The sequence below is a fragment of the Sitophilus oryzae genome, unplaced genomic scaffold (genome assembly GCF_002938485.1).
Source record: "Sitophilus oryzae breed Bouriz unplaced genomic scaffold, Soryzae_2.0 scaffold_149_pilon_pilon, whole genome shotgun sequence".
In the NCBI taxonomy this organism is placed as follows: Eukaryota; Metazoa; Arthropoda; class Insecta; order Coleoptera; family Curculionidae; genus Sitophilus; species Sitophilus oryzae.
Genome location: NW_022146169.1, coordinates 147,492 through 167,804, shown reverse-complemented (window position 1 = coordinate 167,804; position 20,313 = coordinate 147,492). Strand labels below are relative to the sequence as shown.

The following is a 20,313-nucleotide window of genomic DNA, read 5'->3' as shown; positions in this document are numbered from 1 at the left end:
ATTAGAAAGGCTTAATCTACCTTGTGACATATATAAAGTATTGGCCAACTTTGGCCATTTTTTTATTTTTCTACATACATATTTTTTTGGTACTAAATCTAGTATTTAGTAGCAAAAAAATGTTTATGTGTCTCTTATATACAATAATTGTTCTCCCAAACTTTTGTGACTATATATATCTTTTATTTTAAAGTGAAAACAATCGTTTGCACTAATATATGTATGGTTAAAAAAATTATTAATGTCTTTGCCACTTTTTATAAAACTAGGTTGTTTCACAAGAAATGAATGCCATAATTAAGTCAGTGTAATATCTTCATTTGAAACTTTTCAAACAGACATATAATTAAAAATATTTTTTTGAGTTGGATAAAATATAACGGTCTGGACTTTAAGTAATTAAAATCTTCTACCAAAATTATTTAATTTAAAATTTTATTTTTAAGTCAATGTCCAACATTTTATATTGTGTCTTTCCACCGTGCGGCGGGACAATTGCTATAGTTATATAGCTCTAGCAATGAAAACACGCTGTATGCTGGAAGCCACCAAAGCAAAGAAAACACGCTGTGTTTTCATTTCTTTGGTTTGTGTTTGGCTCGAGTTGAGTTGGTTTGGTATTGTGTTGGTTGTTTTTGTATTGGTTGGTTTTGTATGGGTCGGTTAGGGTTTTGTCTGGTTGGTTTGGGTTGGTTTGGCTGTTTTTTTTCTTTTTATCTGTTTTATATTTTGGTTTAAACAAGATCGAAACAAAAGCAACCAAAACACGCTTAAAACACGCGATTTTAACAAAATTCAAGAAAAAGGGTGAAAACTACCCCAACCCCTACATAAATTTTAGTATAAATATTTTCCAAATCCACCGATGGCCTATTTTATTTTCGTAAAATGATCCTTCTAGTATTTAGTACATTTTTTGTCTCTTGTAAAAAATCGCCACCGTGCATACTTTTTGAGGAAAAAATTAATGTTTTGTCACATTAAGTTATGGAGGCGCATAAAATCTATTAAGTATGCTGTAATAATCTAGTTGGCGTAAACATGGAATTTTATGCTAGTATCACAAATTATATTTGACGATAAGCTGCATAGAAAACTTAAAAAAATAATAATTTTTAAATTAATTAACGTTCAGGTATCTGTGATTGATGCCCTCTAACGGACAAACGATGCACTTTTGTATAAAGGTAAATTAGGTGCAATTAACTTATTTTTGATCCAAAAAATTGTCCACGAAATATTGGAAATTCTTGTATATTTTGTAGGTCTGCTTTGATTAAATAAATTCTTCAATTTTTTTTGACAAAAGCTATGCGATGTGGCGTTTTTTACAAGAGACAAAAAATGTAGTAAATACTAGAGGGACCATTTTACGAAAAGAAAATCGGCCGTTGGTGAAGTTGGAAAATATTGATACTAAAATTTATGTAGAAGTGGGTGAAAATCACTTCTCCCAAAAAACTTCCCGTATTTTTTCTTGATTTTTGTGAACGCCAAATGTTAAATTAAAGTAAAGTTGTAAACAAAATGTAACATCAGATACGACAATGACAAAATGATATTTTTGTTGGTATTTTAATTGTAGCGTTGTCTGGGGCGTATATAAATTTTAGTAATTTTAAAGTAAATTTTTGCAAATAACTTTTAAATGCCGATTCTAAATATAACGAGATTCTAGACAAAAGTACAACTTTAACGCCTCTTCAAAAAAGTCTAATACAACTTTCACCTAAAATCATCTGGGGGGATAATATTTAACCTGTTCAAAATTTACATGTTACACCTATACACAATGGTAGGGACATTTACATGTCTCTACCGGTACACAATTTATGTCCCATGTTCCAATACACCACACGGTATATTTGTATAACTTTGATAAACAATTAACACTAAATTGGTGAAACAGCTTTCAAATTTTAGTAATGATATCTAATATAATTTTCGTTGAACTGAAAATCAGCTCGTAGTAATAATTATTGATTTTTCTCCAGTATAAACAAAATCGACAGTTTGGCCGACTTTCAATTCTGCAAAAGATTGGAGGAACTCTACATAAGACAGAACGATATCAGAAACCTCAACGAGGTTGTATACCTGCAAAATTTGCCTAATTTAAAGAATCTGTGGTTAGGAGAAAACCCCTGTTCTAATATCGAAGGGTAAGTGAAATTTTTTATATTTCCAATTTTCTTATGAACATTGATATCCTGTATGAATTGATCTTAATTTTAGTGGGTATTTTTAATAAATATCTGGCAATAAATAATCTGTATCCAATAGTGTTTATTTGTAGGTACCGATTGGCAGTGATCAAAGCTTTACCACAACTACAAAAATTAGATAATGTTGCCGTTACTCAGGAGGAAATAAGAGAATCTCAGAAATACGGAAGGTAAGATAATTGTTTTATTTGAGAATCAGCTCGCCTTAAATTAAAACTCTTATAATTTGTTTTTGCCTAGAAATGGATTTGTATTTCATCATTTGTTGCAACAATTATTTAGAATTAGACGGTAACCAGTTGTTACTTCTAATTGAGCAGACTAAGACTAAGGGTACAAACATAGTGGGTCATCTCGATGCGATGCTCGCCAAGATGCTGACCGCGCTGCTCGCCAGGATGCCAGCCGCGATGCATCCTACGCGCACTGTTTTAAAACGGCGAGTAAGTGCGCGTAGGATGCATCGCGACTATCGTACAAACATAGTGCGGGGCATTTCATCTCGACAAACATGTACAAATTTATACGTCAAAACATACTGGAGCCTCGCACCTCGCCACGCACCTATATGTTCAGCGCGATGCGTCCTAGGAAACAAAATTTTTGTTTTTTGCCAGAAGCGGACGCGGATGCCTAAAACTTTACATTTGATTGGTCGGTTTAGGATCACAATTCGTTGAGCATATGTCGAACTAGAGTGGGGTGGAATAAAATGTTCACAATGCTAATATTTAATTTATCACCAACAATGTAATAACATTGATTCTACAGGGTCCGGCATTAGTGCGTCGGGCATCTGCAGCTCCTATAATAAACAACTTAAGAATTTTGTAGTCCAGACATAAAGTATGTATTAGGATGTATTTGAGGAAAATATTTGAACTTCTAAAGGGTGGCTCAAAAAAGTGTGAGTGGATCGCGAATATTTTTTTAAATGGAACACCAATATACAGGGTGTTATACTCATTCCCCTCGGTTGATTATACGAAAACGGAAATACGTAGAAACAAAATATTTTATGGGCATATGTGGGAAGACCATGTGCATAATTTAAAATTATTTTGAAATGTACAGGGTATGTCAGAACTAAGATTTACACCAAAGTTATATTTTTTCTTATGGAACACCCGGTATTTCATTTCCGGTATTTCATTTCATATTTGGATCCTTGGACACAAAATAAGGCATTTATTATAAGGGTTATTATATATTAATATGTTTACAAGCTTTGGTTTTTGAGATATTTAAAGATATTTAAATTATGCATGCTACAATGGAATAGATTATCAACACCCTGTACATTACTTTTTAGAATTAATTATTGTGCTGAGTTTAAAGATAGAGAAATAAACTTTACTGAAAAATTGTATTGCTTCCTTAAATTTGTAGCGTTTTTTATAAACATTACCACTGCGAACGGCAGCTTTTCATCGGAGAGCAGTCGTGGATAAGGTGTTTCACTGGAGAGAAAACTAATCAATAACAATAAACAAAAAATATAGATATTGGGCGCCAGGCATGTACAGAGAAAAAAAAACACAGTTGTTTATTACTTCAGTGACTATATTCATTCATGATGTATCCTGATGGTAAATAGCATTGTACAATTTTAATAATTATTATAGTGGTTATATGTCGAGTAAAAGCTATGTATGTAAATAATATTAAATATGTTCTATGAAAGGACTATGAAAAAATACAATGCGTGTAACGTTATAGAAAATATAAGAAAGGTAGCATTACTTTATTTAAATTGTTAAATTTTATGCGGTGTTAAATCTGATATATTGCAACCTGTAGATTCTAGAATCTATGTCTGGTTATTCATCTGTTAATATAGCGTAATAATAATATCTATAGAAAGTAATACTATTACAAGGCGTAATGTAATGAAACCTAAAATCTAAATCATATTGTAACAACTAAATCGACATAAATGTTCTTAATAATCTAACCACTAAATATAGTCTGTACGATATTATTTAAAATGTACGTTAAGTTAAGACTGAAAATCGACTGAAAACCAGAACCTAAATCTACACTTAGTAGTAATCTTGTTTCAAAGAGTAGCAGCGTGAGGTGGGCTCATATCTCTGTACTGTCTGTCGGCGATCCTGTTAGCCAAAACAACAAAAGGGGCCAGAATGAGGACACCATGAATCAATACAGCCGTAGCTACTGACTAGGCTTAGAAATGGTAGCGAAGCAGCATGGGGCTTACGCTGTATCCATACTGTGGCAAACCAATGGCAAACCTGTCATTGACATACCACCTGATCTATCGGATCCAAATCATATAAACAGGTATTTTACTTCAATATTTGAGAACAGCGATGTTGCATGCGCAGAGAGAATAAGTTTTTATTGCAACCATAAATTTAATGAAAATTTGTCTTTCGATTTTAAACTTATAGATGTGCCTGAAATAATTAAAATTATAAATTGTATAAAATCAAATGCAAAAGGTTCTGATGGTTTAAGTTTACAAATGGTAAAAATGTGCCTACCCAGCATTGATAGATACATATGTCATATTATAAATAGTTGCTTAGAAATTGGATTTTTTCCACAAATATGGAAAGAGGCATTAGTCATTCCTCTACCAAAAACTGCAAACCCATCAAGATATGATGACTTGCGACCAATTAGTTTATTGCCAATCTTATCGAAAATCTTGGAAAAGATTGTGTATAGCCAAATAATAAATGATTTAAATGATGCAAACTTGCTACCGAAAGAACAATCGGGGTTTAGAAAAGGTCAAAGTACAGAAACTTTATTATTGGCATTATCTGATGATGTTTTTCGAGCATGTGATAACGGTTTAGCAACTGTTCTTGTGCTATTGGACTTCAGCAAGGCTTTTGACACCGTGAATCATGCGTTGTTGGTTGAAAAATGTAAATATATTGGCTTTGACAATGTTTCAGCGATTTTTTTTTGAAATCCTACTTAGAAGATCGAAGCCAGAGAGTTACTATAAATAATGAATTCTCTGAAAATCTCTGTATATCCTCTGGTGTCCCTCAGGGCTCAGTATTGGGCCCATTATTGTTTTTGATTTACACTATTGATCTGCCAAATGTAATAAAGACATCTCACATAAAATGTTTTGCCGATGACACACAAATATACAGCCATTTTAAGTGTAAAGAATATGAACAAGCAGTCATAGACATTAATGCAGATTTAGAGAGAGTCCTCGATTTTGCTAGAAATCATAATTTGCGTTTAAATCCAACCAAGTCAAAAACAATAATATTTGGATCTAAAAAGTATCGAATTTATTTGAAATCAAAAATAAAACTTTATATAAATGATCAGCCTATAGAAAATGTAGAATCTGTTAAAAATTTAGGATTGTGTATAGACGAAAGTTTTAAATTCTCAAACCATGTTACTCAGTTAGCTCGAAAATGTTATTTGAGTTTGAAACTTCTGTATTCCCAGAAGCATATATTGACATATAACATGAAAAAACGTTATGTCAGAGTCTCGTACTCTCAAAGTTGCAATATTGCAGTATGGTATATTTTCCATGCCTCAGTTCAATTGATGCTTATAGACTACAGAGGATTCAGAACAACTACTGTCGTCTGATACTAAATAAACGAAAGTATGATCACATTTCCTCAGCATTTGAGACACTCAAATGGCTAAAACTAAATAAATTATTTAAATTAAGAATATTGACCTCCGTTAAGAATATTGTAGATACTACACTTCCTTTTGATCTTTTCAGAAAATTAAATTTTATATAAGACACAAAAAAATGCTTACTATGCCAAATCACAAAACGGCCATGTTTCGGAAATCGTTTACTTACAACTCTGTATGTATTTTTAATAATTTAAGAAAATATATTCAAACTTTGTTTTTTCTATGTTCATCATTTAAATTTAAAACAAGTCTGAAAAACTATTTATTGCTGGAACAACAGACCCCAAGCTTAGGATAATTATTGTGATATTTTTTGTTTGATTGTTTACTTTTTAAATTTTTTGTGTTTGTTACAACGTATTGGTCCATACAATCGAGCCACATTTATTGCTCATTTTATTTTTATTTTCATCTGGACATTATTTTCGAACTTATGTTTCTTTTCTTATTATGCGTATTATAAATGTATTGATTAGGTTAAGTATGAATGGCTCTGTGAGCTAGACTTCGCCTATGTAATTAATTAATACATTATTGTAATTGATTAATTATTAATAAAGACCATTTATTATTATTATTATTATTATTATTATTATTATACTGTGGCAATATGGGGACACTACCCGTACCTTGGAACACTACTAGGACCTTGGATAATGTCCGTAACCTGGACCATAACCTTGGACCATAACCTTGGACACAGTCCGTCCATAAGATAACGGTACAGGGGAACACTACCCGTACCTTGGATACTACTAGGACCTTGGATAATGCCCGTCCATAAGATAATGTACGTCCATAAGATAACGGTACAGGGGAACACTACCCGTACCTTGGATACTACTAGGACCTTAGATAATGCCCGTACCTTGGACCATAACCTTGGACACAGTCCGTCCATAAGACCCTAAAAATACGAAACTCTTGTTTAAAACCAAACAAGGTCTAATAAACAAAATAAACCTACCTCGAAATACTTCCGAGGGCTCAATAATAAATAAAGAAACTGTCCTTTCTTCCATGTAACATTCTGGAGGACAAAAGCAAAAGAACACCAATGTGCCAGCAAAATACAAATATGAGTTAAGGTGGGTCAATCCAAAACTCTACCCTAAAAATATTCAATAATAATAACGAATCTAATAAAGATAATATCTCATCTTTACCTGTTGCTTCGAAATGGCAGCTGATTCAGATTTTGCAGCAAGATTTAAATTATTACCATTTCTAAAAGTCGGGTGAACAAAAGTGAGGTTAAGCGCGGAGAGCGACCTAACCTTGGAGCGATGTTGACAGCGCCTCCACAGAGCAGTGAAACGATAACAGGGTTGGCGACTAGGGAACGTAAAAATTACGCCAAGCGTGCAAAATAAATTATCAGGCCTGAACGATACGGAATCCGGTGATGATAGGCCAGACATATATTATATATAAAAAAGACATGTAACGAACTAAAAACGTTACAAATTTATACAGGGGTACCAAAAATTGATGAGTTATTTTAAATATTTATTTTACATAAAAACCTTGTTATTTCAAATACAACATGTATTTTTTCAAATAAATTGAAACAGATTCAAATGCTCTTTCAAACTATATTAGGGTATCCTATACCTATCTAGCTCAGATTTTGAATAAAGAGCAATTTTTCAATGGAATGGCAACAAAGAGGGCTGATGTCGTCATGGCAAATTTCTAGTGACAGTAGCTATTTTCCAAATCGAAATTAGTTTATTTATTTATAGCAAGTACTTTAATCGCTAGTTGATTAAAAAAATTATATCATTAATAAAAAATGTCTATACCTATGTGGCGGATTCATCTATCCAAAAAAATCCTTTATGGTTTTTTTTAATATTTTAAATAGTTTTTTTCTTGATTCTTTATATTTTTTTTTGCTTCCGACGACGGAAAGAGAAAACTTTCCGAAACGTTAAGCATTTTTTTTCTTCTTTGTTAGGCAAATTTTTATTACTGTAAACACAACTTCTGACAAGCAGCGCCCGTTTAGGTTTAACGCAGAAGTGTTTACAAAAAATAACTATTTTATTTTGTAGATTTTTCTAGCAGTGCAGTGGCGAAATACCCATAAAGGATTTTTTTGGATATATCATTAATATTGCAAATTATATTTTATCCTCTCATAGTATGTCTTTTTAATTTTTTGATGATGTAACGAGCACTTTGTTTACTCACTTGTTTCGTCGAACTGCTTGAATCCATTTTTGCTTTTGATCAAATCGGTGTGAGAAACTATGAAGCTATAAAATTTTGTTTCGGGAGGGTTGAATATCCGAAAAGTTGAGTTATTGAATGTAATTGCACCCAACAACGCCCTAATTACGCTCTCCTTTACGCGTTAACATTTTTTTCGCCAATTTTATTAACATTTATTAACTGGTTCGAATTCTTTTTCATTTATTTTTTACTACCCGAAACAGCGTTACATCACACAAACTTCGTACCTGAGTGTTTTATCTCTTTTTTTGTCGCAATAACTGCACTAGCAAAAAACTAAAATACCTAAATATTATAACAAAACCACCAGATTTCAATATTATTCTATGCGATCAACATGACGGTGACGTGAAATAGATAGGGATAATTTCTGATTTTTGCCATTGAAGCGCTGCGGTCGGAATTTGTTGAAATCAACTGAAATGCACCAAGCCTATACTAATTAATAACTGCTATTAAATAAACTGGTGCTTAATAAAACGGCGATGGTAAATGCTTCAGTATGCCTGCGCGCACCTATTCGCCGTTTTAAAACAGTGCGCGTAGGATGCATCGCGGCTAGCATCCTGGCGAGCAGCGCGGCCAGCATCTTGGCGAGCATCGCATCGAGATGCCTCACTATGTTTGTGCCCTAAGTTAAAAATAGCAGAACATGTCCACAGAGAGTGACTGCTTATAAAATATTTTGTTTCTACATCTTTTCATTTTCGTATAATCAACCGACGCGAATGACGTGCGCCACCCTGTATAGTTCATATCAAATAAACTTTTAGTCATGTCGTTAAGCTTGATCGGCACAGCGTTGCCTACTTTTACATATTTTCTTTTAATCAAAATATTTTAGTAAACAAAAACAAATTAATTATGTAACAGTTATTATATTGTTACGTTTTTTGTCGGTTCCGTGTGGATAGAAAGTCACAATTTATTTAAACACAATTTATTTAACACTAATTAACAAAAACAATAACGGTAAAAGACTTAAGAACTATTTACAAACGATTTATAACTATTTATCTAGAAAGAATTTATTTTGAATTTAGCGCGTCAACTGTACTCGTCTATTTATTTTTGGCCTCCTTACGCTCCAGCCGTCGGATTTTATACCCACAGCTAAAGAATTTCTCGAATAATCCATAGACCTTTAGGTGCATAGAGAAGGTTTCGAATGTTCTCGTATGCACTACTCGATTCCAGTGGAACTCGTTTTTTCTCGAACGTTCGAATGAATCATTACGGTGTCTATTCTTTAATGCGATGTTAAGGTCAGCTGAGGGCGGGACATATACTTAGGTTAGGTCGAGTCTACACGGGTCCGCAACACTACCCCCTTCTTAGGTACCTGCTCGTCCCGAGATGTACACGGTGATTGAAGGTATTTGCAAAGCTGGCCCCTGGTACATTGAGAAGTCTGGTATATATAGTAAGCAGCTCAGCTTTGGGTTGTAGCAGCAAACGAGGATTTCGATTCCCGTAAATCTAAACAAGACTTCAATCATGTTCCGGATTGTACGCCAATTCAAACCATCGAGTCCACACGCCAGCTTCGGAATGGCTAATCGTGTAATGTTGTTGTTTAGCAGGGCTTCTCTCAGTTCAATCAGGGTCTTCCATAGATTGAGATAAGTCGGCTTACTTGGGGACCATTTCTTGGTAACTAGGTAGAAGATGTGTCTTGCTTGGCCATGCGCATTATGAATAATCAGGAGGCACGGAAAAGAGGTCTCGTTGTTCTTCTTTGGTCACACCATAGCGAGCCTTCTAACTGCTGTTGTATCGGGCCATGAAGTTGTCAAAGGACATCTCCGAATCAGGGGATCAAAGCTGCAGGTTCTCACGGTCCCAGCACGATCTTCTATTTCGCCTTGGTAGGGGCTCGGTTGAAAAAACGGTTGAAATGGACTACTCTCGGTTTTCCTTTTGGCAATTTTCTAATACGGTATACGGCTTCGTATGGCCCTTCCCACGAGGATTGTAGCTTTGGAGATAATCCACCACGTCTCTGCGGGTTGTATAGCCACACCAAATTCCCTGGTTGATATCCTCCATGCTCAGCTTGAATGTCGTACTGTTCCTTCATTCGGTCACTAGCGCTTTGAATATTTAGGCGGACTCGCTGATGGTTATCGTCCATCCTTTGACGTAGTGTATGGACATAATCTTCTCCGGCGACTTCTTCCCCCGGTCGGCAACCAAACTTCAAATCACAGGGTAGGCGCACTTCCCGTCCCATAACGATGCTGGCTGGAGTTTACCCTGTAGATTCTTGGACGGATGAACGGTAGGCCAACAGGAACAGGTGAAGAAATTTGTCCCAGTCTCTTTGGGTCAGTTGGTCAGGTGGTCAGGGACCAGTCTCAGGTGGTCAGAGACTACTTTGGCCAGATAACGGTTGATAGTTCTGTTCAGGCGTTCAACCATCCCATCGGATTGTGGGTGTAGGGCAGTCGTCCTGGTCTTGCGGATGTTAAGGACTTCACAGACGCCCTGGAACAGATTGGACTCAAAGTTTCTTCCCTGACTGAGTGCAGCTCCATGGGAACACCAAACCTGCAGATCCATTCCTTAACCAGGGCATCAGCAATGGTGGACGCTTCTTGATTTGGCAACGCGTAGGCCTCGACCCATTTGCTGAAGTAATCCGTTACTACCACAATGTATTTGTTGCCATCGTTCGTCTCCGGAAAAGGACCAGCCACGTCGATCGCTATTCGTTCGAAGGAACTGCCAAGATTGTACTGGCGCAAAGGGGCTTACCACGCTTTTGTGGCCCATTGATGGCTGCGCAAATGTCACATTTCTTACACCAGGCCCTCACATCTTCTTTGCAGTTCACCCAATAGAACCATAAAATAATTAACTAGAAAGAAGTGTCAACTCTGTGTTAAATCGTGGAAACACGATACGTCACCGAAAGCCTTCGTTGTCGTCTGGAGAACTAATTTTCCAATTGACAGGTTGACATGATGGCTTCATTTTTATTTCCGTTTCCGGTTATTCAATGGCGGGCCCTCTTTTAGTTTAAATGTATTGTGTACTCTTTCTTATCATAAATAACACAAAACAAAATTTTATTCAAACATATTTATTTGAAATATGAGACAACGTGACTAAATAATATCAAAAATAAAGAATTGAATGATCTCTATAGCAATTACTTAATTATATGCAATTTTAACGTAAATTAGTAAGGTATAAGCATGACTTACAGTAATTTGTAAATAAATACACCTATTCACAGCCATCAGGGGCAGAACATGAAAACGGGAGCCTTATACAAAAACCTGAAAACAGAAAAACAATTTTTTTATGCTAAAATTAACAATGTAAAAATATCAATAGGTATAAAATATAAATATACTGTTTAAAAAAAGCGCCCATTATTCCCAAAGAGACCTGGTTACCGAGACCTGGTTTATAAATCAAAAAGAAGCAAAAAGATACTTTTAGTCGGATAACAATCAGATTGTATCTGTCAGATTTATTGCATTATTGACAATAAATCGCACATACTGGAGATAACTAATGTTGGCTATAGTTAAAAATTATCTTACCTTGCTGTAAATTGTTTTCATTTGCCAAAAAATCGCCGATCATAAACATTTTTAAACAAAATTTTCTTCCATCTAAAAAATACAGAAATAGTGTTTATTTACTACCTATTTTTAATATACACGGGACATACCTAGTACTGCAGAAACGTCTTTTTCTCCAGGATTTTTCATGTAATATATATTTTATATGCTTTATTACCTTTATATTTATAAATTTCTGCCGAAATATCAAATTGAATTTACAAAACAAAACTATACGGAGAGAATTAAAATGGCGTCGAAATTTGTTCTAGAACAAATCTGAAGTTGTTTCTGAGATCTGTCAATTCTAAACTGTGAAGTTAGACAATAGTTTCAGTATAGTTCTAGCCGTTGACCGGTTAACAACGTCGTGCGCTAGTTATTCTAAGTAAAGTAATATGCGTATTATTGATACTGCATCGATAAACAAAAACTAAAACAATGCCGCCCGCCGGCAATACGGGCGAGGATGATTCGAGTGAGGACAGTGAGGTTTGTAAAACATGCAATAAATCAATAAGTGATAATGAATTATTAATATTCTGCGAAGGCCAATGTAGATCATGGTATCATACAACGTGTATGAACATAACTAAAAAGCAACTAAATCAAATGGAAGCTATAAAAAATTTAATTACATGGTTATGTCCAACCTGTAAAAATAATTTGGAAAGGATGTGGGATGACTATACAACAAGTAAGAAAATTTTAAATAAACTAAATGAAATAGAAGGAAAACTAGAAACTAAACCACAAAAAATTTTGTCATACGCTGATGCCCTGACCAATAGCACTATTAAAACTGAAGAAAATAAGAATATTTGTAATGAAAGAACATTGGTAATTAAACCAAAAAAATCACAAACAAAAGAAGCTACAATTCAAGAATTAAAACAAAAAATAAATCCCGCAGCTGCCAAACCAAACCAAACCTATCAAACCAAACCTATCAAATATTATAACAACTACACAAAAAGTGGTTGTGTCATAATAAAAAGCGACAGTGCAGAAAACCTTGAAAAATTAAAAACACATGTTTAAAGTAAGCTAGATACAAAGTATAACATTGAGATGAAAGACCAATTCAAACCACAAATAAAAATAACTGGGCTACTTAAAGAATATAAAGAGAGTGAAGAATTACAACAAGACCTAAAATTATTCAACAGTAAAATTTTAAACGAAAACGATAAAATAAAAATAACTTTTACAAGACAATCGAAAAAATCGAAAAAGTGGACAGTTTTTGCTGAAACAGCTGGACACACATACAACAAATTAGTTAACACAAGATTGGATCTGGGGTGGAGTAGCTGCCAAGTCCATGAAAACCTAAAAATAATTCGCTGCTTCGGATGTGGAGTGTTCGGACATAAATCCGCTAATTGTCGTGAAGATCAAAAGTGTACATATTGTGCGGGTCTACATGACCGATTAAAGTGTGATAAGAAGGTTAAGAAATGTGTAAATTGTTTTTATGTGCAGGGTAAATTCAATGCTGATCAACCGTTTGATCATGACAGCGAAGATGAAAGACACTGCCCTATTCTAGCCAAGAAGTGTCGGCTTGCTAGGGAGAAGATTAATTTTAATGCTAAACTAGAATAGTAATTTTAGAAATATAAGGTATAAATTGTTATTTTTAATTTTGAATTATGAATTCAACTGAATCCGACATACTAGAGAAAATATCAGGCAGTGCAATTATCCCCGTAATAATTAATCCTAACAATCTTGATCAAAACAATAGCACAAGTAATAAACTTCTTAGTTTAATACATTTAAACATACGTAGTATAAGGCAAAATTTTGACAATCTTTTAACATTTCTGGAAGCCTATAAAATCAATTACTGCGATATAATTGTACTAAGCGAATGTTGGATGATTGATAACTCTAATCAGTTCTGTTTGCCGGGATATACTAGCTACTATGATTCTGGAAATTTTAATAAAAACGATGGAGTGTTCATATTTATTAGATCAAAGATTAATGAAACTATTAATAGTACAAAACTTCCCAAATCTCAAGTTACTATAACAAAAATTAAATTTACATTGAATAATACGCTTTTTTCAGTTATCTCATTGTATCGTCCGCCTTCATCTGATGTTAACCTTTTCTTAACCGATTTAAATGATTACTTTAGTTCTAATCTAGAAGATCAAATAGTAATTTTTGTAGGAGATATAAATATAAATATAGATAGTATTTCTGACATAGCAACGGAGTACAACGCTATACTGGGTCATTACGGTTTTCAGTCGTATATAAACGGCACAACCAGAGATGACTCATATACACAGAGCTGCCTAGATCACATATTTCTTAAAAATAAAATAAAACATCAGAATACAAGTTTTAAGTCATACATTTTTCAATCGCCAATAACGGATCATTTTCCGATAATGTTGAGTTTATTTCAAGATTTTCCGAACAAAGTTCAATGTAACAATAATGTAAGTAGCACAAGTAATAATTTCATAATTAATTACAATAAACTAGATAACCTACTTAACAGCGAAAATTGGAATTTGGTGCTGCAAGACAATAATCCTGAGTCGGCAGTTGCGACTTTTGTAAACACTTTGCAGCAATATATTGAACGTTCAAAAATTTTGGAATATTATAAATATGGTAGTAAGAAAATAAAACCGTGGATAACTCAGGGTATTATATCATCAATTAAGACAAGGGATCTTTTAAAAAAACAATTTATGAAAGATAAAAATCCTGATACAGAACAAAGATATAAAACTCATAGAAATTTGTTAAAAAAAATCATTAGTAAAACAAAAAACGATTTTTACAGAAATAAAATTAATGATAATAAACAAGACTTCAAGAAAATTTATCAAATAATTAAAGAGGCAACTAATGACTCAGTTCATGATGAAAATTGTAGTAACCACATTGTTTCAGAAAATGGCAATGTAATTAATGATAACAAAGACTTGGCAAACTATATCAATAATTATTTTATAAATGTTGGTCAAAAAATGGCTGATAAGTTTGGGAAAACCACAACTTTTCCTGTTCTAAAGTTTCATAATACAAATTCAATATATCTGACACCTGTAACTGAAAATGAAATTATTCAGTATATTGCCCAATTAAAAAATAATAGTTCTTCTGGATCCGACGGTATTTCAGTTAAACTAGTAAAGAGAATAAACCACTATATTTTAAAGCCATTAACACATATTATTAATACTATTTTCCAAAGCGGCAATGTTCCAATATATTTTAAAGTTTCCATAGTAATTCCTATATACAAGTCGGGAGATAAATGTAATGTTACTAACTATCGACCCATCAGTTTAATAAATAATTTTAGCAAAATTTTAGAAAAGGCACTAAAAACCCGATTGTTGGCTTTTCTTGAAAAAAAATGACATTATATCAAATAATCAATACGGTTTTATAAAAGGAGCTAGTACTGCAGATGCAATATGGAAACTGATCTCCGAAGTGTCACACAGTCTTAACAATAATGAGAAGGCTATCGCAATTTTTCTGGATTTGGCAAAAGCATTTGATACGGTCTCCCACCACATTCTCCTAGGAGTCCTATTTAAGTATGGTATAAGGGGCCTAACTTTGCAACTATTTAAATCATACCTACAAGACAGAAAACAAATGCTCAAAATAAATAATCAGTTCAGTAACCCCAATACAGTAGGAATAGGTATTCCTCAGGGAACTGTGTTGGGTCCTATCTTATTTATAATATATATGAATTCCCTTCTTAAGGAGGTAAGTGTCGATGGGACTCTCTTATCTTATGCCGATGACACGGTTTTGATTGTCAATGGTAATTCCTGGGAAGAGGCTAAAGAAATAGCAGAAAATAGCTTCAGTAAGGTTTGCACTTGGCTGAACAATCTCCAACTTACTATTAATGTTGAAAAAACAAAGTTTGTAGCATTTTCATTGGCCGAAAAAAACAGACCTGAATTTGATACTATTAATACAAATCAAAACTCAAAACGAATACAAGGAGTCAGCGAAGTAAAATACCTAGGAGTTATTATTGACAAGCATCTGAGATGGGATAGACACGTGTATAAAGTTGCAAAATCAGTTAGAATTTTGATTTATAAGTTTTATCTATTGAGAGAATTTATGAACACATCTCTGATGATCCTAATATATAGATCATTTGTTGAGTCTATTCTGATATGGCATTCTCGTGTGGGGAAATGCATCCAAAACAGTTTTAAGGCCTTTGAACATTCTTCAAAATTATATATTAAAAGTAATATTTAGAAAACCGAAATTATTTCACACTGAGTTGCTATATTCGGAGACTGTCTCCAATCTTAGACATATATACATCCTAAATGTCGTTAGATTCATGCAATTAGACACCAAAAAGAAAACAATACATCATAATTATAGCACTAGAGCTAATACAAAAAAACACCTTATGCTCCCGGAAAACAGAACTGCGATGAGTCTAAACTCAGTAAATAATATGGGTCCAAAATTATATAATTGTATTCCTCTGGAGATACGCAGAGTAAGTAACATACATAAATTTAATCTACAATGTAGAGAATATGTTTATAAAAATTACAAATACAGTCTTTCAACGCATTTTTCAGTAGAAACACAATGTATGCCTGTCATATTTTTAATTATATTTTTCGATTTATAAACCTTATGTTATTTACCTTTCCTTTATTTACGCTATTTTTTATCCTAGTTATTAAATTAATTATAGCTAGATTCATTTTTATTGATTATTAAGTTTAATTAAGCAAATCTTTACTTAGATGTAAGACAATCAAATATATCAATTTTATATTCTAAGAAAAAGCTAAACGAGACGCATACAGGTTTCACATAGAAACCTAGGTGTCTCAATATTTATTTAAAATTTAATATCTGTATAATAGTAGTAATAGTGAGTTAAAATATCAAAAATATTAAATAGTAATAAGTTATTTAAAACAAAAATTGTAACAGGTAAAATCAATACACCACTTCTTTTTTAAATAAATATTACATTATATAAACACATTATTTACACTGACCTACAATTAAAAATATTGCAGTGATCGTCAAATTCCTATGGTGTAAATTTTCTAAGCAAATTACGTAAGGCTATTTTTGTAAATATTTATATTGATATCTATTATGAATTCACGTACTTGTATGAATTATATTATTGATTAGGTAACTAGAGGTTACTACTATTTATATTTTATTATAATTTGTAAAACTATGTACCATTGTAGAAATAAAGATTTTTGAATTTTTTTTGAATTTTAGTTAGACAGAAACATTACTGTCCTTGTCTAGGCGGCCATACTTGTCGTCACGAGATGACAGGAATGACATTAATGACTGTTTCCATTTTTCCTATTTCACTGTCAGCCCCCTGAATAGAACCGTTCATGTAGCTTGCCAAGTGTCTTGGTAACACCAAGATGTCCACCGCTGGTTCCATTGTGAACTTCCTCCAAGACTTCCGGGACCTTCTTCTTTGGAATGAAGATCTGCCTTCTCTCTTCTTGTTCCTCCGGCCTCTCGATCACACGAAGTAATTCGAAGAGCGAAGTAATCCCTTTATCCGTTATCATGCTTGCTTCATCCACGTTACCGTAGATGGAGCTAAGAAGGCTTTGGTAGGGTATATATAAATAAACAAAATACGAGAGGCGGAAAAAGGGCCAAAAACCCTACATATATGCTTATTCTCTGCATTAAGTTCATCAGACCGAAGGGAACAGCCATTCGACGACCGGTTTCGGAGATTTTCTCCATCGTCAGGCCGACTTTGTTGTAACCCTCGATCTGACCAACGAAAAGCAAAGAATAGCATTTGAGTACAAAACGTACTACTATGGCGAGTGCTAGACGCTCTACGCCATTTAGCGGCAGCTGTGACAATCATAGATCGTACCGCCAAAATTAAAACCAGCGCAGCGGCTGATAGTGGAGTAAAAATGATATGGAAATGTGTCGAAATTTTTAACATTGAAAATGTTTCTGTTATCCTATATAAGGGAGCCCAAATCGAATTAAAATGCTACATTTGCCACACCATGACGTCATATATACAAGGGTGTGCAAGGGTATAGGAAATCTCGGAGCAGCGGCGGCAGTCGGCCAGCGCGCGCAAAAACCATTACATCGCTAATTGTTTATTGATATATCTTTATTAGTTTAAAAGCAAAAAATATGGGGTTTGCTTTGATATCTTGTCAAGACATAAGCGAAACTTTTAAATTGTTTCTTTTTTTCATTTAGGCCTTCGTTTTTCGTTAAATGAAAGTTATATTAAAAAATCTATTTTTAAACCAAATTTTCGCATGATTGAAATGATTATTCATGTTTAAAGTTTTTTTTGGTCATAAGCGCTAATGGAAATGTTTTTTTGTAAATAATTATAAAAAATTACTCCCTACGAAGACTTTATTGTGTACTGGATCAAAAAATAAGTATTTGTTTTCTCTATACGGTGGTATTAATATATCGAGGGTCTTGTGCAGAACAGGTCCCCACGAAATCGTAGTTTTTTTAATTTTTAATGTGGATCCCATAGTTAATGGAATGGTTTAAAAGAAAAAAATTGTTGGATGAACCACTTTTTCTACGAAAAAAAATAATTGAAAATTCCAAATTTTCACTACATTTCAATGCGAAAACTCCCTATTATAACCTTCATAAAGACAGTAAAATACAAGGTTATGCACAGTGTTGCCATACTCACCCTGTGTAAAATCGACGAAAACGTTCTACTTTATATTCGTTTTTTTTACATTTAGTACGCACTTTAAGAACACGAAAAATTAAAAATATAATAAACGAGGCAAAACAAAAACACTATAAAAATAAATTGACAATAAAATCATTACACAGTATTTAGCACAATTGTTTAAAAATATATTTTTCCCGGATTTGTTCAGTAAGATTCCGAAATGGATGTGATCTGCGTACTTCCAAACACTCCCCACCAACCTAACCTAACCAATGCATTAACACCCCCAAATAACCAGGCTAACCAATGCATTAACACCCTCCAAATAACCAGACTAACCAATGCATTACCACCCTCCAAATAACCAGAATATCTAACCTAACCTAACCTAACCAATGCATTAACACCCCCAAATAACCAGGCTAACCAATGCATTAACACCCTCCAAATCACCAGGCTAACCAATGCATTAACACCCTCCAAATAATCAGGCTAACCAATGCATTACCACCCTCCAAATAACCAGCCTATCAACCTAACCTAACCAATGCATTAACACCCCCAAATAACCAGGCTAACCAATGCATTAACACCCTCCAAATAACCATGCTAACCAATGCATTACCACCCTCCAAATAACCAGGCTAACCAATGCATTAACACCCCCAAATAACCAGGCTAACCAATGCATTAACACCCTCCAAATAACCAGGCTAACCAATGCATTACCACCCTCCAAATAACCAGGCTAACCATTGCATTAACACCCTCCAAATAACCAGGCTAACCAATGCATTACCACCTTCCAAATAACCAGGCTAACCTAATTGAGCCTAATGACAAAACTTCATTGATTACGCGTCGAAAAACAGTATATATTAAAAAAACTTATATTTTCGTAGAACCTGAAAAATCCGCAAATTTTATTTCAGAAATTGCTTTAAAATAATCCACACTAACGAATAAGCTACTAGACAGTTCAATTTTTGTTGCACTAAAGTGATAACTTACCGTTTTAAGTCCCTCCACAACAACTTTATTTCAGAAGAAAATCATATAAAGTAATTTTATTGACAACGTCGCAAATTCTATGCGAAGGCCATAGATGACATACCGATGATCGATTAACTGTCAATCGAAAAAGTCATAAAATTGCTAGCTTGAGCTGATGTAAATAAATATATTTTCTTAATTTTTATGCTTACAAAGAAGATTCGTTACATTTTTGTGCTTAAATTAGATCATTCCACGTCTATATAAGGTAATAAAGTACTAATATGTGATGTTTTTACTGAATCCGTGTAGAAAATTTAACATATTTACTGTCCGTCGCCTGTACCTAAAATACGTTTTTTGCCGCTTTTTAAAGATAAAACACATTCATCCAACAATTTTTATGCTTAAAAATATTCAGTTTAAGATAATCTTGCAAAAAAATCCCAAAAAGTGTTAAATGCGTGGGGACCTATTGTGCACCAGAGCCATATATCGATTTTTGATGATAGTGCCCTTTTACCCGGTCTAATTTTGTACTACTTTCGGAATAAGGGTCCCCATATCATGTACTGTACTTCCATCCCTGAAAAATTCAGCTTGTGACACCGAAGTGAGAGGTAACGTCAAAATAATCTTTAATCTACCTACATCATAGGTAGGTCTTGGTGTAGGTACTCTAGGTATAGAGTCTATCTACCTAGACAGTAGCTGAACTAGCTGACAGTAGTAATTAATTTGTTATCCGATAAGTAGTTGTCATTATATAAGTTTAATCATCTTATACCTCCTATACGGTAGGTTTTGGATTTTTCCTGATTGGTTTGTTAAACAAAAATATACTGGGCATATAAATGTCTGTTACAGGTTAATTCAATAAAGAAATATGTTACACACATATTATTTTAATAAT

At 33.6% G+C, this 20,313-nt stretch overlaps 1 protein-coding gene across 1 annotated transcript in view; it reads left to right on the top strand.

Moving 5' to 3' along the window:
- Positions 1 to 20,313, top strand: part of LOC115878021 (protein tilB homolog) — an 88,982-nt gene that overhangs the window by 12,897 nt on the left and 55,772 nt on the right. The window contains exons 3-4 of the mRNA XM_030894377.1: positions 1,995 to 2,162; positions 2,297 to 2,395. Of these exons, the coding sequence (XP_030750237.1) occupies positions 1,995 to 2,162; positions 2,297 to 2,395 (267 nt within the window). The remainder of the gene's footprint in view (positions 1 to 1,994; positions 2,163 to 2,296; positions 2,396 to 20,313) is intronic.